Source organism: Drosophila elegans, unplaced genomic scaffold (assembly GCF_018152505.1).
Source record: "Drosophila elegans isolate 14027-0461.03 unplaced genomic scaffold, ASM1815250v1 contig_476, whole genome shotgun sequence".
Taxonomy (NCBI): domain Eukaryota; kingdom Metazoa; phylum Arthropoda; class Insecta; order Diptera; family Drosophilidae; genus Drosophila; species Drosophila elegans.
Window position 1 is genome coordinate 19,070,444 of NW_024545863.1, and position 13,864 is coordinate 19,084,307.

Sequence of the window (13,864 nt, forward strand, 5' to 3'; positions counted from 1 at the left end):
TTCCAAAGGTGTGCAAAAAAATGTGGAACGCTTCACGATTTTGCGTGTCATCCTTGCGCAGGGGCCATGCTAATCTTCTCTGTATCGTTCCAATTTTAGTATATGTTCTGCCGAAGCAAGAACGAAGTTCAAACGAAAAAGCGCCTATATATACGAACATATCAATGAAAACGAACTTGAGAATTATAAAAATCTATATACCTTGCTAGCGCCCCCTTGCGGTGGTATTTCAAAAGTTTCGCTATTTAACTAAACTAGATGGCGCTCTATTTTTTTTTATACATCAAATGTCAAATAATTGTAGAATTCGCAAATAAATTAAAGATAGAAAGTATAATGAGAGGAATATTTAAGGCAGTTTTTAATTTAATTTGTATTTGCCTAATTTTTGTAAAACCTATTGTTTTTTGAACTGAAAACATTAATTAATTATCAGTTTAAAAAATTAAGAAATAAAGATTTCAATAGAAGAAAACAATTAGCGCTCTTTAAACACTTTTCACAGTCAATTGCTAACAAATAAATATATCAAGCAAATTTATTTTAAAATTATGAATCTGCGAGATATCTGCTTGAAATATTCTATAAAATTTGCATTAAGGATACATTGTCGAGTATACAAAACCATTTCAAATTATTTTTGTACTGGAAAAAATGGTTTAATATGATTACAAACAACGCCAAGTTGATGAACGTTCGTGATTTGCGATAATGTCTTAAATGTTTATACGCATTACAAAATAATTTTGAACTTTTTCGAACCCACAAACTATTAAATAAATATTAAAATATAGTTAATGGTATTGCGAGATACCCTCTGCCTAAAATATTTATGGAAAGTAAATGTAAAAGACCCATACAAAAAAATGTGGAACGCTTCACGATTTTGCGTGTCATCCTTGCGCAGGGGCCATGCTAATCTTCTCTGTATCGTTCCAATTTTAGTATATGTTCTGCCGAAGCAAGAACAAAGTAGGGTTGAAAAACTACATATTTATACAACGGATTTAAAGAAAACGTAGTTGAGAATTTTAACAATGGGTACGCGGCTTAAAGCCGACTTGAATTTAAGCGGTTCGAATAAAGTATTCAGAACAACAAATATTTAATCTTTGATATACTAATTAAATAAAAACCAAAAAAGTATTTTTTATTTGAAAACACAGTTTGTTTTATTTGACTACAATAAATTGATAGTTTTAAATATAGAGGCACGACTAAGAGAGTTTTGCTTGGTTTTGGTTAAGGGCAACTGAGACCAACCAAGCCTATTCCAAATGAAGTATACAATACACATAACAAATACAAAAGGCTTTAAGTGCGATTGGTAAAAAAGTGTTAAGTTGTTCTTGAGTTGATTGTGCTGTAATGAGACTCGGCATTCGTTCGACCTCGGATATCCTAATCGTGCCGTATTTCAGGCTGCAAGTCGAACCAAGAATTCAAGCCAGCTGGTGTGGTAATCTCGGGATCATCTAGAGGTAATTTCAGCTGAAAGTAAATAAAATAAAACGAATGTTAAGGCAGCAAAAAAATGTGGAACGCTTCACGATTTTGCGTGTCATCCTTGCGCAGGGGCCATGCTAATCTTCTCTGTATCGTTCCAATTTTAGTATATGTTCTGCCGAAGCAAGAACGAAGTTCAACCGAGTACCTTTCCTATTTATATGCAGGCCATGCAGAACAAGGACTTGGGAATTACAGCAATGCGAGAATCCTTCGGGACTCTCAATGTTAGGGGTTGCTTTTGGGTGCTTACCATGCCAATGATGGGACTGCCGCCGGATAAAAATCCCTTTTGAGTGCACACCGTCACCTCGAGTTCCGTCTGCCTGAGCTCGGCTATGGAAATCAGGTACTCAAAGGAGGCATCGTAAACTGGATTGCAGTTGTCCTTGATCACGCCAGTCTTCCGTTTCGACTCCTTACTGCGGCCCGGCAGCAGGTAGAGCTTCACATACGGATCGGGGATGTTGGTGGGATCGCGCAACGGAATCTTCTGGATCTTGTGTATGGTCACGTCCAGTTTCTGGCGCTGGGCGCTGTAGCGGATCGACAGCTGCATCCGTCCCAGGCCGTGTTCACCAGGAGACGATGTGGAATCCGGGAAGCGATGGGTAAGCACGGAGGCGGCCAGTTCGCTGATGGGCTTTTCGCTGGAGGTAGACTGCGACATGGCAGGGGAGACTTTTGTAACCACCACAGAATCCTCCTCACTGATGGGCGATTCGGCGGACAAACGCTTGCTGGTTACCTGGGATTCCTGGAGTAAAATAAATAAATACAATATAAAATAATTGCAACTTAACAAATTTATCATTGGTTTTATATGTACTTCTTTTTGTATTTTGACCTAAATATTTTTACCATTATACTTTATGGATACAACTAATATATATTTATTATTTTATTTTATTTAATATGATATTGTTGTGGTTTGTTGTATTGAAAAGTATTTTAAATCTTAAAAATATATGCATTAATTAAATGATTAGATTAAATAATGTATTAAAGAAAATCTTTATATTAAAAAAAAGATAAAACCAAATAAAAATGAAAACAAAAATAAGAATCATCGATTCTCCCCGACGGGGAATTGAACCCCGGTCTCCCGCGTGACAGGCGGGGATACTAACCACTATACTATCGAGGACGTTGAAAAAAAACGAGCTAAATTGATTCGATGGCAACGAACTATTTACCTTTAAGAGGTCTAAGATATAGGGTTATTTATTTTTAAAACCTATAAATGCTGGCTCAATATTATCAAAATTTAAGGCAGCACTTTAGTAAGGGTCAATTAAGATATGGATGAATTGACATACCTTAAATGCTGGCGGTGCCACAGCAGCCACATCTGGCGTTTTAACAGAACTGCTGCGCGTGAGGGCCGCCACCTGTTCCAAAGCATCCGATTCCTTGTCAATTTCACCCGGCTGCAGTATCCGCAATGAGAGCGACATAAAGAGCTTCGATTCCGGACCAGATTTTTGCAGCTGGAAGGGTTGCTGGATCACCTCCATGTTGAACTGTTTGAGCAGAGTGCTCAGGGAGTAGGTGTATTGACCGATATCGTTTCCGGTCTTCTGGTCGTAGATCTTAATGATCAGGCTCTCGTTATCGGGATTGTTGACCAGAAAGGTGAAGCCCTGCTCCCAAACGGGAGAATCATCCCGCATTATCATGGCAGTCTGCTGTTTCTGTTTGTTAACACTGCACACCAGATAAGGGTCGGGCTTTGAGCTGGACCGAGCTTGCTGTTGGTGGAGATTTAATTTTAATAAATATAATACAATAATAAATTATTGAGAAACCCACTTTTAAATGCCGGGCAGAATCGATAAAAACGCTGAGAACCGCCGAGCTCATGGTGGTCACACGTAGTAGTTGAGTTTCCAGAAGCATCTGCTGAAGATCATTGGGATTGGCAGTGAGTTTATACCACTGCAGACGGACATGAAGCAGTCCGTGCTTGGCATCTTCCAAGGTTAGCCACTGTGTGATAAATCAAAGGAGCTACTAGGATATAGACGGAAAATCTCGCTTTACTTACACTATCCACAACGCCTTTCTTGATAACACTGGCAATGTCGATGCTGGCTCTATTTTGGGTAGGTAAAATAAGGAATTAGTTTATGGAAACATAAAATTTAAATCAATTAAAATCAAACGATAAAAAAAAACTGTTCAAATGTAAGCGGAACCCCTTTAAAATCAAACTGGTTTGGGTATCTTGTTCTAAGTTCTTGGGATGTAAGTGTGTCACATCTTTTGTAGTGGGTGCTCGTTCGTGTTCAATCAATCAATCAATAGATGGTTGCCTAACCTGCCGAGCGACTCGTCATCACTAGTGCGGTCCCAGTCAAAAAGTCTGAGCACGAGTATGGCATGCTGCGAGACCTCGACCACAGCCTGCTCCATTCATCGTTCGAACCAAAAGCAGGGTAAAAGACATTTTCGTATTATTAATTGTTAGTTTTGGCGCAAAATCTACATAAACTATAGTCTCAACGGGAGTTATTTACATGGTCCAATTTAACTACAGAAATTGGTCATTGGCATGCTGGTGGTTCTGGCTTTAATGTGTGTCTGTGGTTCAAAGTGCTCCAGCCTCTGCTTGTGGGTCAAAAACAAGTGTCAAAGGGCATGCAAATTTGTTCATTCAAGTCAATTAGTGTCTACTTAGTCGGTTTTGCAAAAGTGATGAGACTATCTTTAGTACTCTTATTTAAGTGCTATATTTTAGATCGATTGCAGATTGATAAACAAGGAATGTAGTTTTATTTACACCACAACAAATAACTACCAAATATCAGTTTTAAGGTCAAATATATTCCTAATACATTAAAAATAACTTAAATTCCAATAAATTATGATATTAATATACCAGCAAAGAGTTTTTTAAAGGTATGTTTTCGTTTTTTGAGTAAAATATCTACGAAGATTTGTTATATTTTTAGTGATTGGTAAATTATGTTAATATACAAAATTTACGGTTGTCTTTAAGGTTTAGCATATAAGTTCCAAAATGTTATATTTCAAACAATTTATATTCCAACCAAGTTATTTAGGTCATCTGAATTTCCAAATTACTTTTTCATTGGCTTATATTTCATCACGTTGCTATGTTTTCTCAGTGCTTGTTAGTAAACGTATTCAGAAGGTAAATAAAAATCAAGAAACACGAAAAACCAAGAGAGAACAAACAAACGAATTGTGAATGCAGTTTCATGCGGCAATACAACCTGCCCAATACATCATCGCTCTGTACACCTGGCATTGTCTGATCATAGTCCCACAAAGAAAACCCAATATAGTGGCCTATGGTGGTAAAAATACACGCCTAGAAAAACAAATGTGTGAGTGTTTCGGGTGGTAGAAAGTAGAGAAAAGAGTATTTAATCCATAGAGCAGAGCGAAACGAAACGGAAAGCGAAAAAAGCAGGGAATATAGCCTGTCAATTCTCAGTTTGGGCGGCGTCATGCAAAAAGAGCTCTCAATTCAATCAACAAACATTACTCACTGGGGTTTCAAAGGGGTGCAGTTGGGTGTTGGTGTGCTAACTCAAAAAAAGAAAAATGAAAATGTTGCTTACCTGCCCAGGTTCTCGTCTTTCTTGGAATCATCAGAGTCCTTCAATTGAATCTCGACAAATTGACCCATTTCAATAAAAACAGTTGCCTGCATTTAGGCGCCAAACAACGTAATCGAGTGATAAAAGAATGGAAAATCAAAATGGAAATAACAGAGAGGCAAAACAACAAACTATGCAAGAATCGGTGGACTTGTGTTGAATTGTATCATGCAGCAATCGATCGACAACATCAGCAGACTACAAAAAGCAACGCATCAAGCTCATGGGATCTCTGGATCCTCGAGGGAATCTCCCAGAGAATACGTACCTCACACCAGTAGTCCCACTTGGGATTCACATTGTTGTCTATAATCTGGGTCTTGAACTCCTGGGCGCCCACATTGATGATGGCATACGGATCGGACTTGCCCTTGCCCAGCACACTAATGTCCTTCTTCATCAGATCCTTGGCCTCAACCACGTGAATGCGCAAGATGCCCTTAAATATAATTATTTTGTATTCATTATTATCAACTACTCAAAAATCTTTTATAAATAGATTATCCTTAAATTGTGATCACTTTAGCGTTATTATCCTTATCCTTATGTGCAAAATGTATATTATTCTTAACCCACCTCTGGTTCGGGCATCTTCAAAGCCACCGCCGAAACTTCTTCGCTAAGTGAAATGGGCAGTTTATTGGGCAACACCATCACATTGCCAATCTGCTCCACAATGATCCTTCTTAGTAAATCGCTCAGTCCCGGCATGTCCATGAAATCGATCACTCCCACCAAATTGAAGTCGATATTCGGATTGTTTAGGAAGAAAATCTGCAGTCCACCAACCAGAGGCATCGATCGGATCAAAGGCTTCATCACAACTCGCACCCAACCATGGATCTGGAAGTCCTTGATACCACCCTTCATACCACCCAAATAGAAATTGATGTCGCAATCGCTGGCATAAAACAGATCCAGATCCATGATGATCTCATTGCGATCCACATTCTTGTCGTAGATTTTCACACCTCCAATGCGAGGTGGAATGGTGCCCAGAATTATCCGATCGAACCGGAATCCATTCATCTTGTAGTTAGCCAGGGCCAGTGCCACATTGGGTTCAATTGTTTCCTTCACCAAAGTGCGAGCAAAGTGATTGGCATTCGGCCACACTTGCTTCAGTATCTGCAAATAGAATATAAAATCGGTTGTAGCATTATGTAATTCTTAATCTAAGTAACGAATGTAATATTTGGATTCCTTAAATTATTAGTGATTTTAAAATTCAAGCTAAATAGTGCAAGGTGTTTACTCAAAAACGAAAACTCTCCTTCCTGTATTTCATCAAAAGCATTTTTATCAAATTATTATTTTATTAGCTTTATTTACTTAATATGTTATTATATAATTTTAAGTATTTAAAGTATTAGTTTTTATTTTTGATTAAATTATTGAAAATCATACCTTATTCAGCCACTCGCATCGCTCCACGTCGGGGAAGTATACCCAGGCGGGCAGCTCGTCGATTCTGGCCAGGATCACATCCTTTTCGGAGGCCGTGGCCGAGGCCTTGGCGATGTCGCGCTTCTTCTCCGAGGTCTTGGCCAATTGGTCACGGGCCACCGAGAGGATGACCGGAGCTATCAGCCAGGCCACCGACCAGCCCATGTAGCCGACCAGATAGATTGAACCAACGATGGCCACCTTCTTGCCCAGCGTGTAGAAGACGGAGAAAATGCTGTTATCATCGCCGGCAGGTTTTGTGGCCACCACCGTTGAGTTGCCATTTGCCGCCTGGGTGGGCGTGCCGTTGCCGGTGGGCGTGGCAGGCGAAGCAGGCGCCACCACTGGGCTTTCGCTCATCTTTTTGGGCTCCACCAGGGGCACAAAGGGTTCGTCCGCAGTGGGATCGGGTGGGTTTATGAACTCCGCCAAGGGCACCGACGGGCTGCTATCGCTGCAAAAGATGAACGAACACGATTATGAGCATCTCTACCAGATATTTCCGATTGTAAAGCTCACAGCAGCTGACTCATTAGCGTTTGCCGGCTAAGATGCCGGCGTCAAACTCAATGCTCATGATAATGATGATGTCATACTATATTGTGCTATTAGCTAGCAATGTGATCTTGGAATGCCTCGCTGCCTCTCTACACTCCATATACTCTCCATAATATACAATATACCTACAAACGTTTACGAACACTTTGTTTATTTACGTAGCTTAATTTTTCATTTCTTTAATAGAGTCTCGCATTGCTCATACGACAAGTGGGTGGGGTAAATTGACACCGTTTTGCGAGTTTTCTGGTGGCGCTCACCACCCACCGAGTTACCTGTTGAGTGGATACACAAAATAGCTTTCATTTCCATCAAGGGTAGCTCAACTTGTTTGCCAAGTTTGTATTACACATAAGAAAGCATTAGAGTATCAAGTGACCTGGTTTAAGTTGATTAAAGAGAACTTTTGTAGTTTTTGTCTTTCGCATTGTTTTCTTTTTTCTTACAAATTCAAGAAAGAATCCCAGCCTACTTAGCTAAACAATATATTGTCCCTTTTTTATACACACAAAATTAAAATTTAAGTTTAACTTCACAACTTTGTAATGCTTGATGGTGAATTGACTTGTTATATTAACGAATTCCTGCTAAATTATATAGTTCCTAAATTTTCAGTATTCCAAGTGTATTCTTCATTTTCAATGAACTTTTCTTGTATTTTTCCGTCTCTTTTAATTATTCAACGCTTAGCAGCTGTTGACTTTATTCAAATTTCCCAGAACATTTCTCATTGTTTACCTTTCATTCTATTTTATGCGGTGGCTTTGGGGACTCATTATAATATAGCCGTAATTTTCTTTTAGCAGCACATACAAATTTTATGTGTAACCTTGACTTGAATAATCGGCCAAACCAAACTTTTCAAGAGATTTACAACCTCAGCGTTTTACGCTTTGTTTGCTGTTTACAACAAAGGAGACCAAAAATTTTCACTAAGCTGAATTCTTGAAGTGGCAAAAAGAGGGGATTTGCTCGCTGACAAGCAGGGTGGCCCTCTCCGGTTACGAGTTTGCTAATTCAACTTTAACTGCTGGGGAATTGCTACATTCTGTTCCGTTCGGAGCTGCTGGGCACCTGTTGAATCGCCACCGACCTTCTGCCCCAAAAGGCATCCAAAATATACATATATATATAAAGTATCGTGTATATGGGAGGAGAGTAAGCGTAAAACCCGAATACGAGAGAGGGTCTTAATTCTAGACTGGCTGCCAAAGCTTGGCTGCCTTCAAAAAGATGGGTAGACTTCCCATTGCCAAGAACTTGAACTGAACACGGTTTTTATTTTTGTTTTGCTCAAATTCTTGAATTTTTTTTTGCTGTTCAGGTTTCGGGGCGATGACGTAGTCACGATATGTTGTTACTTTATATGTGCGGAATACTTGAGTGCCTCATGTCTTTTGTATCATGTAAATGTGCTTAAATAAATGGTAAATAAATAAATTAATTGTTGCATCACCTCATCGTTTAAGTTCTGGTCTCACTTGTGGTGTGTATATGCAGAGTGTAGGTTATTTATGATGTTTGGTGTTGGGAGAAATATGTGTGCATCTGAAATAAAGAGTTGGTGCTCAATTAAAAGTGCAGCTATCGAGATGGTTTTATGGCTAAATTAAAAGTCACTTCCAGTTCTTATTTATGTCTTTTCATTTGCATTTTATATATAAAAGCCTTTTCGGCTTTTTACTTTGCTATAAATAGTCCAACATTTTTTATTTTGAATCTTTGAATTTCTGCGTTTGCTCTTATAGCACAAACGGTTTTTGAACACATTTGCAGCTTTTGCAATTATTTTAAAATTATGCATTTATCTGTACATATTTAGATAGCTTGTCTGAGCTAAAATTCCTTTCATTTAATATTCACACACAAAAACCACACCGAACAGAAAGCCAACTAAATACGTATTTGCATATATATTGAGGGGCGAATATAGCTCAGGGCGTCGAGAATGTTTTTTGTATATTTTTATCAAGTTCTATTTTCCGCAGTAAACAAATGGGTTTTTCAAAAACACAACCGGATTCCGATTACACATCAAACCAGGCATAATAAAGTGATTATACGCACCGAGAGTACGAAACAAATTCTTTATAGACCTGATTACTTCACTTTGCCTCTGTTTTTTTCAAATTTCTATAACGAACGGAGCGAATTCAGCGACTTTTCATTGTGAGCGGCGTTTCGGAACTAAATTGAATTGAATTCAATTCGCGGAGCATCAGCCACTAGAAGAAGTCTCGCGAGTCGGGGGCTTTGAGTCAAAGCTCCAATTTTGAGTGGAAGCTATGTTGACGCAGCAGCCGTCAAATCAGCAGCACTGCGGGATTCTTGGCGCCATCAGAGGGTCCTGGACGAAGGCACTAGACAGCAAGGTTGAGCTTACAGAAGGACCTCTTTGTTCGGCAATTAATTTGAATATTAATGAGCAACTAGAGCACAGTATCAGGGCGTGAGGATTACTTGCTTTTGTTCAGTCGAAGCCTAACCAAAGTTTGGCTGCAGTTGTAATGGATTGACAACCATAATGATTAATTATGAAATAATTTGTACAAAGGGACTGCAAAACATTCTCTAATTTCTTGGTCACAATGATAAATGAAATGAGTAGTCGACAAGTTTTGCCTACCTTTGAGCTCTTTAGAAACTTTTGATTGTGTGTTCTCTAAAGATACGATTAAATTAGCTATTTATTTTAATTTAAATTTGTTTGCTACTTTCTTCTTGTAAAAAATAGTGGTAGACAAACTTGTATGCTCTATATACCTTTCTTTTTTTTAAGTTACGAAAGTAATGACATTTTACAAACAACTTTTAAAAAGATTTATTTTGTTTTCGATAATTTCCTACCTGCTCTCATTTGTTGCTCAGTGTAATTGGATTGATTGTCCTTGGTCCTGGGTCAAGGGGTAATTGTTGCTGTTAGCCGCCTGCTTTTTCTGGCTGACTCACTTGCAAATGAGATAAAATCTATGCTGTGTTGAGTAATTAGCGCCACAGTTTGGGAGGCACTGCGAATGACGCACACGGGCGTAATAAACCCTGGGAAGTGTGCAGCCGTGAATAAGGATTAAGCGGCATTTTTTTGTTTGCTCGGATGTTTGTACGATCTCGCTCTGTTTTTCATAAATATCAAATGGCTTGCGGAACACATGGCGTTTGTGTAATAATCATGGCATATGCATTTTTAATGGTTCGATGTGAAATCGAAAAGGTAAACAAAAGCGAGAGGGAGTGTCGGCGGAACTGAACTGAACCACGAAAAAGCGCAAGGCAAAAGCAAACAAAGTCTGTCCGGGAAAAAGGACGTACTTGAACATGGCCTTCAACACTCAACTACACACATCCATCCACCACTCACACGCTCGCACGCACACCGATGCACACATTGTCTGGCTGCAGGACATGCAGGGAAGCAGAAGAACTCTGCTGAAGGACGCGGGCAGCCTGCAGTCAAATGGAGCCAGCGGATGCCGGATGTGGATCCCCGTGTCCTGTCCTGACACAGAGAAAATATACCCGCAAAATTCTGCCAATTTCTGGGACAAAAATATCTCCTGCCAGAGGCACATTGCTTGGATTCATTGGATTTAAAAATATCCTTTTGCTTTTCCACCCTCCAATTTATTAGCTTCCACTTGAAAAGCAACATAATATTTAAACCCATTTAATGCGCTATAATTATTGATTTAAAATTATGAATGTTATAAAATGATGTTGAAATTGGCTAAAAAAATAACTATATCAGAGCCCTTGAAAGGTCAAATACATAATAAACACATTTAAAAACAGGTAGTTCTTTTTATAAGAGATAAATGTTCGCTGTGTAATTGTTATTCAAGTAAGAATCAACGGAAGTTAGTTTCTCCTTTCCGGTGCAACACACATACGTATTTCTGGATTAATGACACAATGGAGCCTTAGGGAAATTTTGTGAATTTGCCAGGCACATCCTGCATCCTTTTGAGTAAAGAAACATTCATACACACGTGTATTCGTTTAATTGCCTCTTTAATATTTTATGCTACTTTCTTTGATTTTCCTCAAACTTGGGTAGGTTCCTTTGAGGTTTTTCAACTCTGAACCCACTTGTGGGGGCGTGGCAGATATTTTGGCGGACTGGTAATACAACTTTCCCTCAGCAACGTGCCATAAAACTTAATTCAAAGCTAAATTGTGACAATTCTCGGAAGGTAATCGAGGTCACACGATGACAGCGCCTTGACTTTATTGAGCGAACAATGTAAACAAATTGGAAATATTCTTTTTAGCTTTCGTGTAGCATCGCTGTCGATTGCAAGAAAATTGCGTCACATCGCCTTTGATTTATGGAGCGGCTTCAGTCGACCAAAACGAGGGAAACCGGGGAAACCTGGCCACTGAAGGTAGCTTTGAAATGAAGCAGGTCAGTCGGACATAAGCACACGGGACAAAATGTTTTACAAAATTTGGATTTCCTTTAGTTTTTTCATATTTTATCCATTTCATTTTCAAGTTGCAATAATTTGCATAGTTTTGAACACATTTTTAGGTTCTCAGATGTAGTTTTTCATCTGTGTATCGGAAGCAACATTGATTACAGACAAATGTCTTTGATACATTGACGCAAACATTAAATGAGGTCAGTATTGAATTAGAGTCAAGGGGGAATTCAAGGTTTCCACAGATGGTAATTCAATCAGAAACACTCAATTTAAACTTGCTTTAACATAGTTGTTTAATATGCAGTGCTTTTAAAAGATTTTCAGCAAACACTCTAATCATTCGTGTGTAACTCGGACGAACGCTTTTTAGCCTTTCCTACTATTCAGGTAACTTTATCCACAAAGCCGAATGTGTGGGACTTCCAAGAAGGCCTTAAAGCGTATTTTCGCCTGGCATGTCAAACTTTTCTTTTGACTACGTTTGGTTAGCCGAAAAAGACCTTTAGCCGAGTTGTTATATGCAGATGATGTTAACGTAAAGCGGCCTCGGGGATACACATAAAACAACCGACATGAGAGCCAGGCCACCGCACTTTTCTGCAAATGAAAGTTTCGCCACCCAACTTTCGTCCATTGAATTATCCTCAATTCAAAGCATGTTCCGGACCTTGTGTTTTTCCCCATAATCCAAATCCATTATTGGGCTTTAATATCAGCCGAAGCCAACGCTGACATTAACAGTACTGACCACAACTGGGCATCTAAGTACAATTGGAATGCTTCGCCTTATGAATTATACACAAGTTTGTTTCTATTTTTTGTTGGCCTGAAATGCCGACAGCTCCTACACCAAAGTGAAGAAACACGCACGGAAATCGTTGATTGAGGCAATAAAAAGAAAAACAAAGGAAGCCAGAAAAGGGAGCCGATTATTAATGAGGCTTAGTTGGGTCAAAGGATACAATGTCAAGGATTCTTTTTAGGAAAACTTGCTGTGGGCAACTTCTTTTAAAAATACTACTTCAGCTTAAGAATTCGTTATTCATGGCTCATAAAATCTAGTGTTGTGAACGATTTCTAGATCGCTTTTTATTGTTCAGTTGGTATAATTTGGCCATCAGTACAGTTTGGTCATTTTATTACCTTATAAACATTTTCTCAATGTAATGTAAGAAATGTTAGTACATTTATAAAACAACGTCAGTAAAATGTCTGTGTGGCAACCAAACTATCTTTCTAATTAAACATTTCCTTTAGCATACGGGTAGGAGAATAATACCGCACGTTTACATTAAACATGCAGTGTTAATCTATCTTTCTAATTAAAATATTTGTTGTATTATACGGGCAGGATAAAACCGAGGAAAATTCAACTAAAACACGACAACCCCGTTCCCCGGAGCATATAAAACGTTCCACTTTGCGGGAGAAACTTAACCTAAACGAAAATCCTAAATTTTTTCTTTCGCCTAACTCGTCACCAGCTGCAAGGTCTCTTTTATAGTAAATGTGTGTGCGTTTGCGAGTGGCTAACCACAACCACAGGACCCAGAGCCGCCTTAATGTGTCCACATTTTAATTACCCTTGATGTCGAGTGCGAAAGGCTGCCACCGAAAAGTATAGGATTAACAAGAACAACAACAACGGATGAGAAAAAAAGTTGAAGGCTTCATGGAAACGTGCTGGCTTTCATAAATATTTCAAATGCCCACCAAGTCAGCTTTGCCAGCCCCTTCTTCACCTCTGACAGCTCTTTCTGTCACTTGACACTGCGTTTTATACTTTTTTTTGCAAATTTGCCTGGGACAACGTGCCGTATGAGTAATTTACATGCTTCAAGTTGAATGGAACCGATGGGAGAGTCTCTAGAGTCGCGATAAGAGCCAAACCTTTTCGCAGGTGGACTTTTGGAAGTCGCCACTTAGGACTTTTGCATTTGTAATGCCACACACAAAAAAAATACAGTGCCGCAAAACTTTAGTTCAAAAAATTAAATGACATATTTTTTATGATTTTTTTGTTATTGTTTTTAAAATTTGTATTTTAAATATAAGTTTAATTTTATTTAAATCCAAAAGTAAATTTCCTTTTTGTCCGTTACTATCACCTCCTTAGAATTTTTGCCTTTGCGTAGTTTGAGAGTCACTTGCCTTTTTGTCAGCAATGTCAATGGGTTTCCAAAAATAAAATTTAATTGTTCGTCCTCTTTGTATATCCGCTTACTTTCTTTTATTGCGGAATTCTTTGGCCCGGCACTCAGGTCGGTGTATTGATTCGGAAAAGTCGCGCGCGAATTTTCTTCA

The 13,864-nt window shown here is 38.8% G+C and overlaps 1 protein-coding gene and 4 non-coding genes across 8 annotated transcripts; all 5 read right to left on the reverse strand.

Moving 5' to 3' along the window:
* Positions 1-16: 16 nt before the first annotated feature.
* LOC121467633 lies at positions 17-123 on the reverse strand. The gene has a single exon (XR_005977708.1). It is a non-coding gene; the product is annotated as a U6 spliceosomal RNA (small nuclear RNA).
* A 739-nt stretch (positions 124-862) lies between these two features.
* Positions 863-969, reverse strand: LOC121467634. The gene has a single exon (XR_005977709.1). It is a non-coding gene; the product is annotated as a U6 spliceosomal RNA (small nuclear RNA).
* Positions 970-1,153: 184 nt separating this feature from the next.
* LOC108139311 (extended synaptotagmin-2-B) lies at positions 1,154-9,316 on the reverse strand. 4 transcript variants are annotated; one of them, XM_017262013.1, is made up of 11 exons: positions 9,207-9,316; positions 8,596-8,687; positions 6,543-7,035; positions 5,712-6,263; positions 5,404-5,574; positions 4,746-4,843; positions 3,554-3,602; positions 3,319-3,495; positions 2,826-3,257; positions 1,760-2,263; positions 1,154-1,491 (listed from the first exon to the last, which is right to left on the reverse strand). In XM_017262013.1, the coding sequence occupies exons 2-11, from the start codon at positions 8,598-8,600 to the stop codon at positions 1,402-1,404; spliced, it is 2,571 nt and encodes an 856-aa protein (XP_017117502.1). In that variant the 5' UTR covers positions 8,601-8,687; positions 9,207-9,316; the 3' UTR covers positions 1,154-1,401. The 4 variants fall into 4 exon arrangements, with proteins under 4 accessions (XP_017117502.1, XP_017117503.1, XP_017117505.1 ...); XM_017262014.1 differs by lacking the exon at positions 4,746-4,843 and adding an exon at positions 5,097-5,182; XM_017262016.1 differs by lacking the exon at positions 8,596-8,687.
* LOC121467635 lies at positions 1,531-1,637 on the reverse strand. The gene has a single exon (XR_005977710.1). It is a non-coding gene; the product is annotated as a U6 spliceosomal RNA (small nuclear RNA).
* On the reverse strand, positions 2,582-2,653 carry Trnad-guc. The gene has a single exon. It is a non-coding gene; the product is annotated as a tRNA-Asp (tRNA).
* Positions 9,317-13,864: the final 4,548 nt, after the last annotated feature.

Excerpts from the sequence above, each read along its gene's own strand:
- LOC108139311 (XM_017262013.1), bottom strand. Across the intron at positions 3,258-3,318 it reads ATTCTGCCCGGCATTTAAAA|CAAGCTCGGTCCAGCTCAAA; the intron begins GTGGGTTTCTCA and ends CTCCACCAACAG. Across the intron at positions 2,264-2,825 it reads TGGCACCGCCAGCATTTAAG|GAATCCCAGGTAACCAGCAA; the intron begins GTATGTCAATTC and ends ATTTTACTCCAG.